Source organism: Ranitomeya variabilis, chromosome 2 (assembly GCF_051348905.1).
Source record: "Ranitomeya variabilis isolate aRanVar5 chromosome 2, aRanVar5.hap1, whole genome shotgun sequence".
In the NCBI taxonomy this organism is placed as follows: Eukaryota; Metazoa; Chordata; class Amphibia; order Anura; family Dendrobatidae; genus Ranitomeya; species Ranitomeya variabilis.
The window spans coordinates 840,523,932-840,547,143 of NC_135233.1; the positions used below are offsets into that span (position 1 = coordinate 840,523,932).

General features: G+C 42.9%; 1 protein-coding gene across 6 annotated transcripts in view; it reads right to left on the minus strand.

Moving 5' to 3' along the window:
- CCDC150 (coiled-coil domain containing 150) overlaps positions 1 to 23,212 on the minus strand; it is a 200,571-nt gene that overhangs the window by 46,370 nt on the left and 130,989 nt on the right. For all 6 annotated transcript variants that reach the window (XM_077290128.1, XM_077290129.1, XM_077290130.1 and 3 more), the window contains 5 exons: positions 8,221 to 8,304; positions 7,176 to 7,283; positions 6,340 to 6,402; positions 5,460 to 5,588; positions 5,177 to 5,346 (listed from right to left, as the gene is read on the minus strand). In XM_077290128.1, coding sequence (XP_077146243.1) covers positions 5,177 to 5,346; positions 5,460 to 5,588; positions 6,340 to 6,402; positions 7,176 to 7,283; positions 8,221 to 8,304 — 554 coding nt within the window. The remainder of the gene's footprint in view (positions 1 to 5,176; positions 5,347 to 5,459; positions 5,589 to 6,339; positions 6,403 to 7,175; positions 7,284 to 8,220; positions 8,305 to 23,212) is intronic.

Sequence of the window (23,212 nt, forward strand, 5' to 3'; positions counted from 1 at the left end):
TGTATCAAACAGGCATTGCTGACACTGAGGGGGAATTTCCTACCACTAGGAAGTTGTCTAAGTATGGGACTATAAGAGTATCTTTTAACCTCAAGTATGACATCACCTCTGACATTAATTTGGTGAAGACTCTGGGAGCTATTGACCATCCAAAGGGCATTGCTGTATATTGGAAATGACATACTTGTCCTTTCATCATGACCGCCACACGAAGATACTGTTGATGTTCGATATAAATTGGTAGATGGTAATACGCATCTTTGAGATCGAGGACCGCCATAAAGCACTTAGGAAACAGAAGTTTTATAGTGGATCGGATAGACTCCATCTTGAAGGTCTGGTTTTCTAAGAAGATATTAAATTTCATTAGATTTATTTTAGTTCTATATGACCCATCTGGTTTTGGAACTAAAAATAAAGGGGAGTAAAATCCCTTCCCCCTTTGATGAAACGGGACTTCTGCTAAAACCAGTTTGGATAAAAGACTTCTTATTTCCTGCTCCAAAAACCCCTGTTGAGATTGGGATTTTAGAGAAGTCAACAGGAAGGTGTCCGGAGGGACCTGGGCAAATTTTAATTTTAAGCCTGAAGTTACGAGGCTAGTTGCCCATGAGTTGGATGTTATTCCTCTCCATTGTTGGCAGAAAAAGGACAACCTACCACCCACTGGTAAGTCTGTTCTAACGTGGTTTGTCTTCCATTCTAAATGGACGTTTTCTGAAAAATGCACCTTTTTGTTTGGTCTCTTTATTGGCCCAGCGGTCCTGGTTCCTAAAATCCTTTCAAATACCGTATTTTCTGGTGTATAAGATGACTGGGTGTATAAGACGACCCCCAACTTTTCCATATAAAATATGGAATTTGGGATATGCCCGCTGTATAAGACGGGGGTCATCTTATACGCCCAGTCATCTTATACGGCGTGTGGTTCCCAGGGTCTGAAGGAGAGGAGACTCTCCTTCATGCCCTGGGATCCATATTCATGTTAAAAATAAAGAATAAAAAAAAAAAATATGTATATATTCACCCCTCCGAGAAGCCTTGCTGTCACTGCTGCAAGTGTCTGCCTCCGTTCCTAAGAATTGCAGAGCATGAAGGACCCTCGATGACGTCACGGTCAGGTGACTGGCCTGTGATTGGTCCATGACCGCTCATGTGACCAGTCACCTGACCGTGATGTCATCGAAGGTCCTTCACGCTCTGCAATTCTTAGGAACGGAGGCAGATGCTTGCAGTGGTGACAGCCAGGCTTCTCGGAGGGGTGAGTATATACATATTTTTTATTTTTATTCTTAATTTTTTACATGAATATGGATCCCAGGGCCTGAAGGAGAGTCTCCTCTCCTTCAGACCCTGGGAACATCCAGGATCGCTCCCTGCACATGCCGTACCTGGCGTATAAGACGACCCCCGACTTTTGGGACAATTTTTAGGGGTTAAAAAGTCGTCTTATACGCCGGAAAATACGGTATTAAATACGGGTTTCTGGAATTGCTCTCCTATAAGACGGAAAATAATTATTAGGGAATCCCTTTTTCCTCTCACCCGCCTTGGTGAGAATTTCATCTAGTTTTGTACCTAACGGGTACTCACCCTGGCATGGTAGGCTACAGATTTTGGATTTAGTCTGAGCATCTCCTTTCCTTTTAGCCAAAGTGCTCGGCGTGCTGCCATGGTCAGGCCTGCTGATTTAGCTGCTAAACGAATAGAGTCAGCAGAGAAATCCGCCAGGAAGGCTGTAGCGCCTCTAATCAAAAGGTATGGAAGAGATTAATTTATCTGTGGAGAGACCACCTTTTAAACCTTTCTCCAGATCATTTAACCAGACTAACATGGATCTTGCCTTACATGTAGCGGATATTGCCGGTATAAATGCCCCTGTACATGATTCCCACAATCTCTTTAGAAGAGAATCAGCTTTAAGATCCAACGGGTTTTGTAAGGAACACGAATCCTCTACTGGTAACAAGGATTTTCTGGATGTGGATGCTATCGCTGCCTCTACTTTTGGGGCTTTTGTCCAGGTAGACAGATCCTCATCATTAAAGGGGTAGCGCCTTTTTGATGATGAAGGCAACCCTTTTTGTCCCTGACTTTCCCATTGACCAAATTTTTAAATTGCTGTAATCACTGGAAAGGTTGGTCTTTTTTCTCAGATAAACCTGTGAACATGATGTGCTGTGGGGTTTTGGGGTCTTTGGCATCTGTAATACTCATGGTGTCTCGGACAGATTTAACGAGATTATCAATGCTTTCCGTTGGAAAACATGTGTCCTGTTCCCCATCTGAGGAAAGGAATTCCTGGGAAATATCTGTATCCCTATCCTCATTATCCGTTGTATTGTCGGATTTTGGCAAATCATATCTTTTCCTGGTTTTTATTTCTGGAATACTATCAGAACCTTTTAAGGCTCATAATTCCTCTCTGATCATTAGTCTGATAACCTCTGTTCTTATAGAGGATTCTTCATGTAGGGTGGTCTCAATACATGTATGACACATCCTCTTTGTATAGCTATCCGGGAGGGGCTGAGAGCATCGGTTGAAGAGGAGGAGACGAAGGCACAGGCTGTGATGTGGACCAATCAGATCTTTTTTCCTTAGTGCTCCTTGTGGAAGATCTACTCTGCTTGGAGCATCCACTGCTGCTTGTACGGCTGCGTGCTGTTATCGCTGTGTCTTCTAAGGAAGGCACTGCTGAGTCCTTGGGAGATGCCATGTTGCACACTGGAGAAATCACCGCCGGTGACTTTTATACTGGAGGCCGCCATTTCTTCTGTGCCCCAGAAATACTCGTCACTTCTGGGTCATGGCAATGCTGTGCGCACCTGCGCAGCACCGCTACTCCAGCGCAGGTGCAGTTTCTCCCCCCGGAAGCTTTTGCATCACTTCTGGGGGAAAGGTTCACAGGGCTACACACCCGCTCGTGCGCCCGCCGAACACGGCGTGGCCGCGCGCTTACCTGCGTGTTTTGCCCTCCCGCAGGCAACGAGCGTTCCACTTATCCTCTGTGAGCTAGGCGACTCCCCGGACCTGGCCTCACGGTGTCCTGCCAGCAGAGGGGGGAGCTTAAGACAGGACTGGAGCCCTTGCCGTCCTCAAGGTAACCGTGCAAGCGGCATCTAGGCCAGGCATCCTCTTCTCTCCACGAGTTCCCTTAGGAACAGGAAACCTAGGTGCGGATCCCCTCTCTCAGTGGGTGCTGTCGTGGCGAGGAGAAAAGGGGAGCTACGACTGATGTGTAATAGCCGCTCTCTGCTCTCCTGATCTCACTGCAGAGCTCTGTGTGATTACAAGATCTGCAGGTTCCTCTCAGGGCTTCAGCTTCCATCTCACAGGCTGTCAGTATTGCAATACAGAGGAGCTGTGAGAGCTGCAATTGTGTTTACAATTAAATAACGTTCAGATCTGCTTTTCTTTGTTAGCTAAAGGTACCGTCACATTAAGCGACGCTGCAGCGATAGTGACAACGATGCCGATCGCTGCAGCGTCGCTGTTTGATCGCTGGGGAGCTGTCACACAGACCGCTCTCCAGCGACCAACGATGCCGAGGTCCCCGGGTAACCAGGGTAAACATCGGGTTGCTAAGCGCAAGGCCGCGCTTAGTAACCCGATGTTTACCCTGGTTACCAGCGTAAAAGTAAAAAAAACAAACAGTACATACTCACCTGCGCGTCCCCCAGCGTCTGCTTCCTGACACTGACTGAGCGCCGGCCCTAACAGCACAGCGGTGACGTCACCGCTGTGCTTTCACTTTCACTTTAGGGCCGGATCTCAGTCAGAGCAGGAAGCAGACGCTGGGGGACGCGCAGGTGAGCATGTACTGTTTGTTTTTTTTACTTTTACGCTGGTAACCAGGGTAAACATCGGGTTACTAAGCGCGGCCCTGCGCTTGGTAACCCGATGTTTACCCTGGTTACCAGTGTAAAACATCGCTGGTATCGTTGCTTTTGGTGTCAAACACAACGATACACGGCGATCGGACGACCAAATAAAGTTCTGGACTTTATTCAGCGACCAGCGACATCACAGCAGGATCCTGATCGCTGCTGCGTGTCAAACTAAACGATATCGCTAGCGAGGACGCTACAACGTCACGGATCGCTAGCGATATCGTTTAGTGTGACGGTACCTTAAGTGTCTTACACTGGTATCACCACCATTTAAAATAAGCTCTAGAGGCAGATTCTGGTGGAGATGTTCACAGCTCATTTACACATAAGAAAATGTAGATTTTGTGGAATAAGACAACGGATTGCAGGTAGAGATATCATGTTATTCAGCTTCCTTTGACCTACATGCTCATATAGATGGCTTAGAAGGGTTTATTCTGACAGATTCCCTTTAGTCACTTCATGACCTTTGACATATTTGTATATATGTCAAAGGTCATGTCCCTGCCTTTAATGCAGGCTCTCTCCTCTGCTTTCATTGGCAAAGCCCTGCAGATGGGCTGGATACTGGGCTGTGACGTGCAGGGAAACTGCCCCCACAGCCCGGCCAAATCAGGGAGAGTGGGTGAGACTGGGTCACGCGTCGGTGATGCAAGGTCAACTTCCAGAGCGTGGAAGTTGACGTGATATCACTGGCGGCTGCAGCTGGGGGGGTCACATGATCAGGACTGAGCAAGCAGCGATAGCGCCATTCAGAGGCAAAAATGTCAATGTAAGGTATTTAAAAAAAAAGGATTTTAAAGGTTTAAATCGATGTCCACAATATACATTGCAGTGGACCACTTCTTTAATAGGCGCTGGTATGGGTGCAGTTTCAACAAACTTGGAATTTCTTCCCGATTTCCAGTGCATCACATGATAAAAAAATACGTCATCCAACAGTACAAGTCATCATGCAAAAAACAATCCCTAGTAAGGCATTATTGACAGAAAAATTTAAAAAGTTATGGCTCTTGGAAGAAAGGGAGAAAAAGCTGAAAATGAAAACGGAAAAAAACGAAAAAAATCGCAAGGTTGGGCAGCTGTCGTTAGGACAAGACCCTGCTGACTAGTGTCACCTTTTGGGTGCCGGTATCGAAGCAGCAACATCTATAAACCACACTAACTGCCCTGTTACCTTCGGCATGTGTCATTTATTATTTCTGTATTTTAACAGCTTCTCTTCTTTCCAAATATTTGTCAGCTTATCAATAAGTCTACTCAGAAAACACTCCATGCATTACCTGTCTTTGTGTAAACTTAGTAGGTCATTATCTTTCCGGCCTAATTCGGTCTGCAGTGTTTCTAGGTCTTTCTGGAGCTTGGAGTGAGAGGACAAGACATTTTCTAAAGTTTCAGACATTCTAGCCCTCTCCTCACATACATCAGACAGTTGCTGCTGAATGACGGATTTCTATAAGGAAAACATTGAAAGAAGTAGAAGAATGTTAGAAGAATGTTATAGGAAAGTGCTAGAAAGAAGTCCTCTCCTACATTTGCTAATGGAAACTCATTAGCGTCACTCACATTGCGCTCCTCCATCTCCTCGAAAGTGTCAATCTGCTGCCTGAGCCTTCTCTCTTCTTTCTTGGCTTCATCCCTGGCCTGAACCGCTAATGAAAGCTCTTCCTCTTTAGAAAGTAATACGTGTTCTGTCTGTTGATAATATAACACACAGTGTCATGGCAAATAGTTACAAAAGTAATGTAGTAAAATCATAGCTATTGATACCAAGCTCAGCTCTCTGGGTGGAATTTCGGGCCACAGCATAACAGATTTTACTTCTCTAATGGGAGAGAAAGTTAACATTGACATCAGGAAAAAAAAAAAGACTCCAGTCCGTTATTGGCACCTCTGACACTAATCAGAGAGCATACTTTTGTGCATGTATAAATAAACACGTAAAAATGACACCGGGAGCTGTTATTTTTATTGGTGCCATATTAGAGTAAATATGATATTGTGATCACATTTTATTCCAATTTTTGAGAGAAGCAAAGTGACCGAAAAGCTGCAGATTTGACATTTTTATAGCATTCACGGTGTTAGATAAATAATTTTCCATATGAAATATAAAACTTTTACAGACCTAGTGACACAAAATATGCTTACTTTTAACTTTTTTTGAGTGGATGGAGGTAGAGGACTTCGAACAGGGGGAGTGATTTTACATTAGTTTTTAAAGTGTTTTTCATTTTTTTTTTTTTTTAACACATTTTTAAAGCCCTTAGGGAAGTTGAACAATCTCCAGTGATCTACAGTATATTGAATTTCTTATGAAGCACGATTGCTGCAGTTTCACCTCCTAGATGCCCCTGCCCACTGAAGACGCGACCCACCTACTGCATCTAATCAATTGCTTTAAATAAAAAAAGAAACTATTTCCCAAACTGCAATCCTAACTGACCTTCTGTAATTTTGCTTGCAGTCTCTGCAGACGGATTTTGCTGGAGTCAAGTTCTGAATTTACCTACATTAACAAAAAGGGAAAGAAACTCTTAGCAACCTAAAGCTGGCCATATACATGATACTGCTGTCAGCCGACAGCAATCTGTCTCGGCTCTCCCATACGCATGAACGCTCACCTTGGCAGAGTGTACATATATTTTCAATGGACAGTGGGGATAAATGCATTGACAGAGGTGTCTGGCTCCCCTGAAAACAAAATGTACTGGCTTTAAATTTCAACTGCTTGATTTTTATCTCCCCCTTATCTATTGGTGGAGAGACGAGAGGCCCCACCATATAAATCAGACTTTTGGCAGGTCCAGCTGAAACAGTTGGGTTCGGACCATTTTCATCCAATGTGTAAGATGGTCTCAAAAGGTTATTTCCACCTTCATAGATGGGAATTATCAGATAGCACTTGTAACTTTAAGCAATTTTGCAAATTTTCAGATATTCTTGAAATACGAACACTTTTCTTTGTTTACAGCTTGTTGCCTTGGAGACTGACCACCGCTGCTCGACAGCAGAATTATGCCTAATGCTTACAAGCTATTTTCTATAGGCTATAAGAACTCTTGTGCAGCTGGCAAGACTCACTGGAGCTTGTTGTTACCTTGTAAGCCTGGCCAGCTTCATCACAGCAGCAGTGGTCGGTCTCCTAGGCATGTGCTGTAAACAACATGGCTGGAAATGTCCGCTCAGCCAGTTACTGGCCTCAGATGTGACGAGTCCTCCACACTGCACTGGCATGTGCATAAGGCCTCATTATAAAACTGTCACTGTGTAAATGTTTACCTGTATGAACCTAGCCTGTAAGGCAGAATTCAGTTTACAGAGTTTCGAATTCTCGGAATGAGCTTCACCAAAAGACTCCAGATCAGACTGCAACTGCTGAACTGTGCTCTAGAAAGAGAAGAGAAGAAAGAAATCAGCAAGAATCCAAGTAAGACAAGGATCATCTGTATGACCAAAACAATGGAGGATAACTAACCAAACAATGGAGGACAACTAACCGAACAATGGAGGATAACTAACCGAACAATGGAGGATAACTAACCGAACAATGGAGGATAACTAACCAAACAATGGAGGAAAAAGGGCCCTATTCATGACATTGTTTACACCTCATTCGTTGCAAAATTTTTGAGCAAATCGGAAGTAGGTAAAAAATTGTGATATTTGGTGTTTTCACGTTGGTCCCAGCCAGCTCCACCAAAATAGGTGATGCACAGGCGGAACAGGGTTTGGCCTATCCCGCCCATCTAATTCATTAATATTTGTGCTATTTTAGTAACGTAAACTTTGTTGGTAATGTTCTTCATTGGAGAACATTTTGAGTGTAGAAAGAATCCAACTCAACATTGACGCCTTATGCCATTAAATATCTTTGCTTCACTATCTGTATGTCTGATAAATGTCGGTAAGGCTGAAACATCTAGCTTGTACACGGTTTTTCAGATGACACAAACAATTTCTTTAGCATCTTAATAAAGTGCCAAATTCTGTCTACACATGAATCTTATAGGGTAGGACCCTATCTTAACACCTGAATATCTCATATTTCCTTACAAATTTTGCATAAAATATCTGGAGGAGCCACACACCAGTTAAAAGATGTTCCTAATTCATTGAGAATAAATGTCGAGCCAGACTGCCATATACAACATCAGTCTTATTGAAGCCGGTCCATAGTGTTCTAGATGACCTCTACATAGATGCAGATGACCGTGGTGGACCGGACGTAAAACTAGATTTATGTCCTGTAACTACAAGTTTCCAGGAAATGTAATGGATACCACTGATTTCTTTCTCACAACACAACAGATCCAAAAGATCTCACCTGAAGCTTCCCTTTCTCATATGCTAGCTTGTTCTTACTATCGGTCAGTTCATTCAATAATGACTCCACTTGTCTCTTGTTGTACTAAAACAAAAGAATGGAAAAAATGTTAGTGAAGAAGGCAGTTCTGATGGTCGCAATACAAATGAATCGGTTTAGTATAGTAAGTACAGAAAGTATGTGACGGGTAGCCCAGAGTGCTTAGGAACAGCCCTGCACAAAAACAATTAATTAGAACACTAGAGCCAAGTATCGACTAAACAATGTCCAGAAAGCAATTACACAGTGCCATAATATAGACCTGGTGTAAGAATCATCAGACATGGAGGATAATGCACTCGGCCTTACATAGTATCGATTTATCAGTTTTTTCAAGCTCCTTTTTTTTAAACATGATATTTTTCTTGTAAGTAATATATGATTTTATCCTTAACATTGTTTAGAGACGCATGGGCAACAGAGACATTGTTTTATATATTGATATATATATACAGAGATATATATACAGTATCTCTCTCTCTCTCTCTATATATATATATATATATATATATACATATATACATACACACACAGTACAGACCAAAAGTTTGGACACACCTTCTCATTTAAATATTTTTCTGTATTTTCATGACGATGAAAATTGTACATTCACGCTGAAGGCATCAAAACTATGAATTAACACATGTGGAATAATATACTTAACAAAAAAGTGTGAAACAACTGAAATTATGTCTTATACTCTAGGTTCTTCAAAGTAGCCACCTTTTGCTTTGATGACTGCTTTGCACACTCTTGGCATTCTCTTGATGAGCTTCAAGAGGTAGTCATCGAGAATGGTTTTGCAACAATCTTGAAGGAGTTCCCAGAGATGCTTAGCACTTGTTGGCCCTTTTGCCTTCACTCTGCGGTCCAGCTCACCCCAAACCATCTCGATTGGGTTCAGGTCTGGTGACTGTGGAGGCCAGGTCATCTGGCGTAGCACCCCATCACTCTCCTTCTTGGTCAAATAGCCCTTACACAACCTGGAGGTGTGTTTGGGGTCATTGTCCTGTTGAAAAATAAATGATGGTCCAACTAAACGCATACCGGATGGAACAGCATGCCGATGCAAGATGCTATGGTGGCCATGCTGGTTCAGTATGCCTTCAATTTTGAATAAATCCCCAACAGTGTCACCAGCAAAGCACCCCCACACCATCACACCTCCTTCTCCATGCTTCACGGGGGAACCAGGCATGTAGAGTCCATCCGTTCACCTTTTCTGCATCGCACAAAGACACGGTGGTTTGAACCAAAGATCTCAAATTTGGCCTCATCAGACCAAAGCACACATTTCCACTGGTCTAATGTCCATTCCTTGTGTTCTTTAGCCCAAACAAGTCTCTTCTGCTTGTTGCCTGTCCTTAGCAGTGGTTTCCTAGCAGCTATTTTACCATGAAGGCCTGATGCACAAAGTCTCCTCTTAACAGTAGTTGTAGAGATGTGCCTGCTGCTAGAACTCTGTGTGGCATTGACCTGGTCTCTAATCTGAGCTCCTGTTAACCTGTGATTTCTGAGGCTGGTGAGTCGGATAAACTTATCCTCAGAAGCAGAGGTGACTCTTGGTCTTCCTTTCCTGGGGCGGTCCTCACGCGAGCCAGTTTCTTTGTAGCGCTTGATGGTTTTTGCCACTGCACTTGGGGACACTTTCAAAGTTTTCCCAATTTTTTGGACTGACTGACCTTCATTTCATTTCATTTCAATGATGGCCACTCGTTTTTCTTTACTTAGAATTTATATCATGGTGTTGAGGGAGGATCTAAAGTGATCCTTCACGGTTGACTCAGTGATTTTCAAATTGATCTACAGAGCATTGCCGGCAACTGAAAACGACCAGACGGAGACGTGTGTCTCTGTTTGGGGGGATCGAGCAGATCTCTGACCCCCGTTTATTGTGTATCACTTTTCATAATCATAGAAGTTATACTAAAACCAATCAGCATAAGAACACGCTCACAGTTCTTAACCTATAAGAATGCAGGAACAGTCTGTACGTCAAATTCTCGTAGAACACTACACCCTCAGTCTCATGTCCTGTCCAGGTTGGATCAATCAAAGTCTCATAACAGCTGTGAACTTTACCTAGTAACAAAAATGTATCTCAAAACAGCAAGAGAGTTGAAAAGCACAAAATGAAGCCTGCTTTAATTTTGATCTTAGTTTAACCCTTCACATTCGCCCCTAGATAAATTTTGTTAACTAATATGCAGCATCAGAGGTACTATCCCGATATATAAGCTCGAGGGGTACTGTCTTCACATGAATGGTGCCATGTTACCAGCCATGGCTGTTGCGGCGCACCCGTCCTCCCTGTATGCTACAATTTACGGATAACAATTTTTGATAACGGTGGAGGAGGTCTTTTGAAGGTAGCTATGCGCTTGGCTTCAACATCTTCATCAGGTAACTTTGTGAAATCGATGTAGAGAAGAGCAGGGGTGGCAACGTTTTTGGTATCATCACTAGTTGTCCTAGTGCAGAATACATACAGAAATACACCAAAGAACAAGTTTTAGTATTACATACATGACAAGGATAAAGGCAACGATGTGTAACAAACTTTGCAAGATTCCAGCTATCCAGCACCCAACTCCCTTAAACCAATTGGCTGGATTGAGAAAGGAGAAGGTGTCTGCCCACCAACTGTCCTTATTACGGTCATTGTTGTTATCATATTGATCTCTGAGTCTTTGAATATCCTTTAACTTTAACTTCATAGTACTATTGGGATCTATATAATGACAGCAAGCGTGTCCAATAACCTGACACATACCACCCTGTGCTGCTGTTAAGTAATCCAGTACTACAGTATGTTGATTAGTGACTATGATAAGTTGGTTTTGGACAGCAACAGTAGCATTAAGTATATCCAATATATCCCAAATTTGATCATCTACATAGTTTGTGGCCCTAACCAGTTTATCCCACATTTGTGTAATCTAATCATAGGGTAAATGGAACTAGAACTGACAATTTTATTGGCTATACCCATCTGTACTACATGTGGTCTCCCCAAAGAGAAAAACCAAAACATTATGCCCCTTTATCTGCCACTAGTCTGTTTGACCAGCTTGCAGTGCGATGCGTGGATCCACGTCGGTCTTCCTTCCAGCTTTACTGACGTAGGAGTGATAAGGACCTGATAGGGACTGTCATACAAGGGTTCTAAGTCCAGTATAGAATCACTGCACACAATTGGGGTAGTATGCTTCAAGTGAGTATTTTATTGATGGTGATAAGTGTAGAGACGGCTATTTATCACCATCAATAAAATACTCACTTGAAGCATACTACCCCAATTGTGTGCAGTGATTCTATACTGGACTCAGTTTTATGGGACCAGTGGTTCCCTTTCACTAGCACCTTATCCTTTCCAGTTGAGTGCTAACCATCTATACTATATACAAGGGTTCTAGTCTGTTTTCTGACATGCCTTTTCACGACCACAAAATCACCAGGCTTCAAGTTGTGACAAGTGACGGTTTCTGCTGAATCTGGAAGGGAAGAAGAAACTAGAGCATGGGTGTTAGCAAGATTTTTACTAAGCTGAATAACATATTGAACAGCACAGTCAGTTTCCTCTGACAACTGCTGAGGCTGGAAATTTGCAACTGGGGGCCTAGCACCAAACAATATCTCATATGGGGAGAGGCCATGTTTTGCAATAGGGGTAGTACGAATGCATCATTTTGGTCAATTGTCCCTTCAGTGTGCCGTTCAGCCTCTCAACTTTCCCACTAGATTGTGGATGGTACGGAGTATGGAGGGCTACAGTGGATCCAAGCATTGTCAGAACCTCCTGATACACATGAGAAGAAAAGGCCGGACCTTGGTCACTTTCAACAACTTCAGGGACACCATATCTGCATATGACTTCCATTACCAGTTTCTTTGCTGTAGTTTTTGCAGTCATGTTGGTAACGGGGAATGCTTCCGGCCAACTGGAGAACATGTCGACAACCACCAGACAATATTCATACCTTCCAGACTTCGGCAACGTGATATGGTCCACCTGGAGCCTTTGGAAAGGATAGTCGGGCTTAGCAAGGTGCTTCGGGGATACACGTTGAAGTTGACCGGGATTGCAGGTCTGACAGATGTTACATGCATGGTTGAGTGCTGTCAGGACTATAGAAATACCTGGAGCCCAGTAGAATTTTTGTACCAGAGCTAGGGCCTGTTTTTTTTTTCCCCTCGATGTGTGGGCCCATGTGCCCACGTGGCAATACCAGGGTACATCCGCTTAGGGAGACACACAAGTCCTTCTTCCAGAGACCATTGTCCATACGTGCTCCATCAGCCTTCCACTGCTTCACTTCTTCCTTTGGGGACATTCTCTGCTTTGTCATTAAGCGGTCTCCGGCAGAAAACCTCAGTCTGGCGCAGATAATCAGGTTCCTGTAGAGTCAGTGTTTCTTGTAACTGTTTACGCTGAGAGCGTGTGGTCTGCAAAGGCGTTACCAACACTCTGTGGACTGTTCCTAGGACCGTGTGCCTTAACTTTGATAATGGCCACCTGGGTAGGTAATTTGATTGAGTCCATGAGGGTTTTAACAGCTTCAGCATTCTTCACTGGAGTCCCGGCGGAAGTAATAAACCCTTGATTGGCCCATAGGGCTCCGAAATCATGAGCAATACCAAATGCATACTGTGAGTCCGTGTATATATTAGCCCGCCCGTCTTTGGCCAGAACACATGCAGTAGACAGAGCCTGTAGTTCTGCTTCTTGTGCTGACTGTGAGGGAGGGAGTGCAGCTGCGTGCACTACAGTGCCTTCCGTAGTAACAGGGTATCCGGTGTGGAATCTGCCAAACTCATCAGCATATCTTGAACCATCCGTGTATAACACCAGATCAGGGGAGGCACGATAAAGGCTTTCCATACAAACCGGTGATCTTTCCTTATAGTTCATTATACCATCTTTCAGGGCATTGTAGAGAGATTGCATAATGCGGGATGCGTCCGGTATCCACTGACAACAATAAGTACTTAGTCCAAGAAAACGCTGGAGTTCAGTCTCATCTTTCGGAAAAGGAAGGGAGCTGACGGCTATTTTTCTTTCTTTTGTGAGGTGTCTGACACCCTGAAGGAGACAGTGACCCAAAAATGTCACTTGACCAAGGCAGAACCGAAGTTGAGGCCAAAATCCGACAGTTCAGATCTGCCAGATACTTGAGGAGGCTAACAGTGGCAGCAATGGCTTCCTGCTCTGTTCGTGCACACAACAAAAGCTCATCCACATACTGAAGCAGTGTGACATAGGGGTGATTTAACTGCCAGGGAAAAAGACACTGGCCCATATTTTTTGCAAACTGATTAGGACTGTTTTGGGCCCCTTGTGGCATAACTGTCCACGTCAATTGTCGTCCTTGATAAGTGAATGCAAATAGAAACTGGCAATCTGGGTGTAATTGAATGCTGAAGAAGGCATTGGCAAGGTCGATGACTGTGAACCAAGCAGCATCCTGAGGTATCTGGGACAAAAGAGTATGTGGATTAGGCACCACCGGAGTTTCCAGAACAGTAGCTGCATTAACTGCCCGTAGATCTTGTACCAGCCGATCCACAGGGGGTTGGCCGGGTGGGGTCTTTTTCTTAATGGGAAACAAGGGCGTATTACATGGGGAAACACAGGGTACCAGGGCACCATTATCGAGTAACGTTTGTATTTGTCCCTTGAGGCCCCGCTACTGATCATGTTTCAGAGGGTATTGATGGACCGGGAAAAGGGGCACCAGGTTTGAGAAACACTTTTACTGGTTCTACAGGCATTATTGGGGGTGGATCTGGGCCTATCAGGGCCATCATAACTGCGGGAAGGGCATGTAGGATACAGATCTCCTCATTGTGTTCATCTGCATAGGGGTTATATAATGTGAGGACCATCTGACCATCATCTTGGAATTGTATTCTGGAGCAGAACTGTGATAATAAATCTGCCCCTAGTAAATTTACCGGACATGTGGGAGAGATTAGGAAGTGGGCCGTAACTTCAGGGAAAGGTCCCACAGGGATGGGTTTTGTAAGAGTATGTTTATTGGGTCTGCCATCTACACCGATTAAAACAAGCTCTTGGTCTGAGAATTGACATGGCGGGGCTGGGGAGTGAGATTCCCAGACATAGGGTTAAAAGGGATATTGGAGTATGGGACTGGATTTGTGTATGGGAGGAGGCCTGGAGCTGGAGTCTACTGCTGCCAGGCCACTGATAAGGAACAAGCTGTGTCTTTGTAGCTGGGGTGGGGGCTGAGGTTGGAGCAGGAATCGTTGCTGCTACTGGTTTAACCTTTAATTTCCCTGCTGATGCAGAGCAGGCTAAGTTCGTCTGAAAACTTTTTTTTTACTATTTTCAATGCATCATCTGGAGTGGAAGTCTCGATATCAGGTCTAACTGACATTATTGCCTCTTTTAATTCAGATTTAAGGCCGGACATTAAAGCTGCCACAAAAATGTATGAATGGGCTTTATTTTAGAATGAGAATCCCAGATCTTTAAATACTACCATAAGACACCCATAAAACTTCTCGACAGTCCAGGATATATAATAATAATGTCCAAATACATGAAGAAAAGAATATGCGGCACTCACCCCAGAGTAGCAGTGAAGATCGTTGACTTTATTGGAAAAGAAAGTGGAATATATCCATCAGGACATCAAAAATACAGGTATGAAGGAGGGTGCGGTATTGGAGTGCGGACGACGGCCGTTTCACACACAAATGTGCTTCAACGGGTCCAGAAGGTAGATTACACCACGTCATTTCCTTTTAAAGGATCTGTGACTAGTATACATAATTAAACAGCGTGAACATTTCAAATTGTGATTACTTTGTGACTGTGACATATTAATTATAAATAATCTACATACAGACATACAATATAAATGCAGAACTTCTATTTGTCTATTCTATTTGGACATCATGTAATATGATATTATTTATCAATACCACTTAGTAACTACTCAAATTGCGACTATATTATAACATACTAAATAGTTCTATAAAAATAGTTCTATAAAAATACAGACATGTCCAACTTGTCATTAAGGCCAATTGGCCCCTGAGCGTTTGCATTAAGGATCCATTTGGCTTCTTTTTGTAAAAGAAATCTTTTCTGATCGCTTCCCTGTAGGGGATATGTTACAATTTCTATACCAGCAAAACTAAGCAAGTTGGGATTGGCATCATGTCTATCTTTCATATGTTGAATTAATCTTAGGCAACCTTTACCTGTTGTAATTGAGTTATAATGTTCTCTGAACCTCTCAATCAGAGGTCTTATTGTTTTTCCGATATAAAAATATCGGCAAGGGCAGACTAAAACATAAACAACGAACTTAGTCTTACAGGAAATAAAATCTTTGACAGCATGGGTTATAGAGCCTATTTGTAAAGGATTTCTTGTTACATGATGGCTACAAAACCTACAATTACCGCATTTATAATTGCCGGTTGATGCATTACTGGTGAGCCAGTTACTATTGGGTACAGATAATCTATTGTATACCAATAAATCTGATAGATTCTGAGCACCTACAAGAAAAAGAAACAAGATGGTTGGGTTACGGACTCTGAATCAAGTGCAGCAGAAGAATCAGGTGAAGCCAATCTCACCACTCCATTGAAAGCTGGTTCATCATTCCCTTTAGAAGAAAGGTCAGACGAGGGAGAAGAAAACGTACCTACCAAGAAAAAACGCAAGCAAGTCTCATGGAGGAGATGAATGAAACAAATTTACAGAATGAAGCAGAAAAAGATGAATTACAAATATTGAATTTATCAAAAAGAACGTTAAATGCTGACCATATTTCTTTATTATCCAAGGGATTAAATTATTGTCTTCCAGAATCTTTTGATTTAACTAACTTTAAGATAGACTTATTTAAAAGTGTGAGAAAGCTTCATCTCCATAAACATTTCCAAAAAGACAAAAAACAACTTCAAAAGATTAGCAGCTCTCAAACGATATCAAGCACCCCGGGTTCATCGGAGAATAAGATAGGCACTTTGGGTTTTATGATATACCCTCCCGAAACAGATGTAGATGAGAATGAAGCATCGTTACTACTTAGCCTAAATGATCCTTCAATATTACAGCAAACAAAAACTGCTCATATATTTACACAAGAACATAAACCTTTTCTAGGTGGTATTAAATCTCGCTTTATGCCCCCCGTCTCTCCTGGTAACGCCATTGATCTCTTCCAAGATCTCGTCATAAAGGATATAGAAGCAATCATTTACCAAAATCCAAAAAATAATTTAAATAATAGAGAATTCTCGGCTATGAAAGAGTTGCAGAGATGGGACGATGTCGTTATCAGGAGGGCGGATAAAGGTGGCAATATTGTTGTGCTAGATAAGGAGTATTACGTAAAGGAAGCTTTGACACAGTTAAATGATCGGTCTACTTATTGCGTGCTTCCCAACAATCCCACCCACAAATATGTAACTAAATTAAGATCGCTATTGAGAAAATATGTGGAGAAAGGAGTGTTACCTAAAAAACGTGCTGAAAGTTTATTAATTGAACATCCACAATTTCCAAACTGGTACAGTATACCAAAAATTCATAAAGACATAAGAGAACCACCAGGGCGCCCTATAATCTCAGGGATCAATTCGGTTACTGAAGCACTTTCTCAGTACATCGATTGGTTATTAAAACCACCATTACAAAGTATTCCTTCATATATCAAAGACTCTGGAGATTTAATGTTGGCTCTCAAGGAAATAGACTGGCAGCCTACCTTTGCTTTAACATCCATAGATGTAGTAAATCTATACACCCGCATCCCAAAAGAAAAAGGTATACAGGCAATTCAAAGTATACTACAAAAAAGAGGCGTAGATCAGGACATAATTTCCTTTATTTCAGAAAGCTTGGACTTTATATTGTCTAATAATTCATTTAAATTTATGAATAAATGGTACACACAATTAGTTGGAACTGCAATGGGTACGCCCACTTCTTGCACATATGCAAACCTTTTCTTAGCAGTTTTCGAGGATACATATGTGAATAACATCAATAACCCTTTCCTAAAGCAAATTCGCTTTTATACTAGATTTGTGGATGATGTCATGATTATTTGGGACGGTAGTGAAGTGGAATTTGAGGAATTTGTGAAATATTTGAATACCTCGAATAATGAAAATATGGCAATTACTTCTTGTTATGGTTATAATAATCTAGATTTTTTGGATGTTAAAATAGAAATTATAGAAGGTGACATACAGACAAAGGTCTTTAGGAAACAAACCGCAACGAATAATATACTTCATTTCGATAGCGCTCACCCATTCCATACAAAAAGAAGCCTGCCATATAGCCAGATAGTGAGATTACGAAAAATCAATAACTGTAATAGAATATTCCATGAACAAATTGGCGAGTTAAAATCCCGTTTTCTAAAAAGAGGTTATCCCCTACAAATATTGAAAGAGGCTGAAACCCGTATAGAAAAATTTTCACAGCATGACTTCTTAAAAAGAAAAATAAAAAGAACAAATAAATCTCATCTAGAAAAAACAGAGAATTTTTCATTCTGCTTCAAGCACAGTAATTTAGATAAAGTTATTCATACCTCTATCCGCAAAAACTGGCATGTGTTACAAAATGATAAAGACTTGTCATCGATCTATAAGAATGCCCCAAAATTCGCATATAAACGTGCTCATAATCCATCAGATTTATTGGTATACAATAGATTACCTGTACCCAGGGCCGGACTGGGACTAAAATTCAGCCCTGGCATTTGAAGTTACACAGGCCCACTTGTCACATGGTGACTGTATAATATCTTTGTACACTTGTAGGCAGGGCCGGTTTTAGGCAAAGTGGGGCCCTAGGCAAAGTTTAAAATGGGGCCCCAAAAGCTAACATATTCCACATCACACAGAAGCCTTTCTGTTGTATTTACGTGCGCTGAGTTCAGGCCGCTAAATGAGTTTGATCGACAATACTGAAGTTGTTCAACGCTTGTTTCCCGGCCTCTTTCCACCAGCTGAGGAATAATGATGGGACAGAACGATCACTAATAGATCACTAACAGATCACCATACAGTATCATGTTTTCAGCAGCACATCTACAGTTTACACTGGCAATGTGCTGCTGACAACAAGGCTTTTTGTTCCAGCAAAAACAATCTGAATATGCAGCATTTTACTTGTTTAGTAAAATACACCCCATAGTCCTCCATATATTATAATGTGCTCCATAGTCCTCCATATAGTATAATACACTCCCTATAGTCCTCCATATATTAAAATACACTGCTCAGTCCTCAACATAGTATAATACACTCCTCATAGTCCTCCATATAGCATAATACACTCCTCATAGTGCTCCATATAGTATAATGCACCGCCACAGTCATCCATGTAGTACAATTCACTTCCCATAGTATAATGCACCCCATAGTTCTTCATATAGTATAACGTATTCCCCATAGTCCTCGATACAGTATCATGCAGCCCACATATAGTATAATGCAGCCACCCCAGAGTATAATACACCAACCACAGAGTATAATGCAGCCACCCCAGAGTATAATGCAGCCACCCCAGAGTATGTAACCCCCATAGAATATAATACAGCCCACCTCCCCATAATATATAATAAAGCCCCCCATAGAATATAATGCAGCCCCCCATAGTATAGAATATAATATACTCCCCATAGTATATAGCAAAGCCCGCATATTATATAGCACAAACCGCATAGTATACAGCACAGCCTGCATACTATAGCACAGCCTGTGTAGTAGATAACACAGCCCACAGAGCAGTATTCAGCACAGACCACACAGTAGTATACAGCACAGACCACACAGTAGTATACAGCACAGCCCACGTAGAAGTATACAGCACAGTCCACACAGTAGTATACAGCACAGCCCACAGAGTAATATATACAGCACAGCCCACAAAGTAATATATACAGCACAGCCCACAAAGTAATATATACAGCACAGCCCACAAAGTAATATATACAGCACAGCCCACAGAGTAATATATACAGCACAGCCCACAGAGTACTATATACAGCACAGCCCACAGAGTACTATATACAGCACAGCCCACAGAGAACTATATACAGCACAGCCCAGAGTACTATATACAGCACAGCCCACAGTGTACTATATACAGCACCGCCCACAGAGAACTATATACAGCACAGCCCACAGAGAACTATATACAGCACAGCCCACAGAGAACTATATACAGCACAGCCCACAGAGAACTATATACAGCACAGCCCACAGAGAAGTATATAAAGCACAGCCCAGAGTACTATATACAGCACAGCCCAGAGTACTACATAAAGCACAGCCCACAGAGTACTACATACAGCACAGCCCACAGTGTACTACATACAGCACAGCCCACAGTGTACTACATACAGCACAGCCCACAGAGTACTATATACAGCACAGCCCACAGAGTACTATATATAGCACAGCCCACAGAGCAATATATACAGCACAGCCCACAGAGTACTATATACAGCACAGCCCACAGAGTACTATATATAGCACAGCCCACAGAGTAATATATACAGCACAGCCCAGAGAGTACTACATACAGCACAGCCCACAGTGTACTATATATAGCACATAGCACACAGTAGTATACAGCACAGAACACAGCCCACAGAGAACTATATACAGCCCACAGTAGTATACAGCACAGAGCACAGCCCACAGAGAACTATATACAGCCCACAGTGGTATACAGCACAGAGCACAGCCCAGAGAACTATATACAGCCCACAGTAGTATACAGCACAGAGCACAGCCCAGAGAACTATATACAGCCCACAGTAGTATACAGCACAGAGCACAGCCCACAGAGAACTATATACAGCCCACAGTAGTATACAGCACAGAGCACAGCCCACAGAGAACTATATACAGCCCACAGTAGTATACAGCACAGAGCACAGCCCACAGAGAACTATATACAGCCCACAGTGGTATACACCACAGAGCACAGCCCACAGAGAACTATATACAGCCCACAGTGATATACAGCACAGAGCACAGCCCACAGAGAACTATATACAGCCCACAGTAGTATACAGCACAGAGCACAGCCCACAGAGAACTATATACAGCCCACAGTAGTATACAGCACAGAGCACAGCCCACAGAGAACTATATACAGCCCACAGTAGTATACAGCACAGAGCACAGCCACAGAGAACTATATACAGCCCACAGTAGTATACAGCACAGCCCACAGAGAACTATATACAGCCCACAGTGGTATACAGCACAGAGCACAGCCCACAGAGAACTATATACAGCCCACAGTGGTATACACCACAGAGCACAGCCCACAGAGAACTATATACAGCCCACAGTAGTATACAGCACAGAGCACAGCCCACAGAGAACTATATACAGCCCACAGTGGTATACAGCACAGAGCACAGCCCACAGAGAACTATATACAGCCCACAGTGATATACACCACAGAGCACAGCCCACAGAGAACTATATACAGCCCACAGTGATATACACCACAGAGCACAGCCCACAGAGAACTATATACAGCCCACAGTAGTATACAGCACAGAGCACAGCCCACAGAGAACTATATACAGCCCACAGTGGTATACACCACAGAGCACAGCCCACAGAGAACTATATACAGCCCACAGTGGTATACAGCACAGAGCACAGCCCACAGAGAACTATATACAGCCCACAGTGGTATACACCACAGAGCACAGCCCACAGAAAACTATATACAGCCCACAGTAATATACAGCACAGAGCACAGCCCACAGAGAACTATATACAGCCCACAGTAGTATACAGCACAGAGCACAGCCCACAGAGAACTATATACAGCCCACAGTGGTATACAGCACAGAGCACAGCCCACAGAGAACTATATACAGCCCACAGTAGTATACAGCACAGAGCACAGCCCACAGAGAACTATATACAGCCCACAGTGGTATACACCACAGAGCACAGCCCACAGAGAACTATATACAGCCCACAGTGATATACACCACAGAGCACAGCCCACAGAGAACTATATACAGCCCACAGTAGTATACAGCACAGAGCACAGCCACAGAGAACTATATACAGCCCACAGCGGTATACAGCACAGAGCACAGCCCACAGAGAACTATATACAGCCCACAGTGGTATACAGCACAGAGCACAGCCACAGAGAACTATATATAGCCCACAGTGGTATACACCACAGAGCACAGCCCACAGAGAACTATATACAGCCCACAGTGGTATACAGCACAGAGCACAGCCCACAGAGAACTATATACAGCCCACAGTAGTATACAGCACAGAGCACAGCCCACAGAGAACTATATACAGCCCACAGTGGTATACAGCACAGAGCACAGCCCACAGAGAACTATATACAGCCCACAGTAGTATACAGCACAGAGTACAGCCACAGAGAACTATATACAGCCCACAGCGGTATACAGCACAGAGCACAGCCCACAGAGAACTATATACAGCCCACAGTGGTATACAGCACAGAGCACAGCCCACAGAGAACTATATACAGCCCACAGTGGTATACAGCACAGAGCACAGCCCACAGAGAACTATATATAGCCCACAGTAGTATACACCACAGAGCACAGCCCACAGAGAACTATATACAGCCCACAGTGATATACAGCACAGAGCACAGCCCACAGAGAACTATATACAGCCCACAGTGGTATACAGCACAGAGCACAGCCCACAGAGAACTATATACAGCCCACAGTGGTATACAGCACAGAGCACAGCCCACAGAGAACTATATACAGCCCACATCTCTTCTCTTCCTCCCCTCCCCTCCTCCGAGAATGGCCCCACAGTCCAGAAAAAAAAAAAAACTCTCCTCACCTCTCCTCGTGCCCAGCGTTGCTTCCTGGTTCTTGCTCCTGTCTCAGCAGCTGCAGTCTGCCCGGGACACAGCAGGTGCGCGATGATATGACGTCATCGCGCACCCGCAGTGTCAGAGGCAGAGCGGGGAATGATGGGAGAGGGAGCGTCTGTAGACGCTCTCCTCCATCATTGAATTCAACTGTACCGGCGTCTATACGCCGGTATAGTTGAATGCGACGGCGGGGGGAGGCGGATCGAGCGGCCCACTACTGGCATTTGCCAGAAGTGCCCAATGGCCAGTCCGGCCCTGCCTGTACCCAATAGTAACTGGCTCACCAGTAATACATCAACCAGCAATTATAAATGTGGTAATTGTAGGTTTTGTAGCCATCATGTAACAAGAAATCCTTTACAAATAGGCTCTATAACCCATGCTGTCAAAGATTTTATTTCCTGTAAGACTAAGTTCGTTGTTTATGTTTTAGTCTGCCCTTGCCGATATTTTTATATCGGAAAAACAATAAGACCTCTGATTGAGAGGTTCAGAGAACATTATAACTCAATTACAACAGGTAAAGGTTGCCTAAGATTAATTCAACATATGAAAGATAGACATGATGCCAATCCCAACTTGCTTAGTTTTGCTGGTATAGAAATTGTAACATATCCCCTACAGGGAGGCGATCAGAAAAGATTTCTTTTACAAAAAGAAGCCAAATGGATCCTAAATGCAAACGCTCAGGGGCCAATTGGCCTTAATGACAAGTTGGACATGTCTGTATTTTTATAGAACTATTTTTATAGAACTATTTAGTATGTTATAATATAGTCGCAATTTGAGTAGTTACTAAGTGGTATTGATAAATAATATCATATTACATGATGTCCAAATAGAATAGACAAATAGAAGTTCTGCATTTATATTGTATGTCTGTATGTAGATTATTTATAATTAATATGTCACAGTCACAAAGTAATCACAATTTGAAATGTTCACGCTGTTTAATTATGTATACTAGTCACAGATCCTTTAAAAGGAAATGACGTGGTGTAATCTACCTTCTGGACCCATTGAAGCACATTT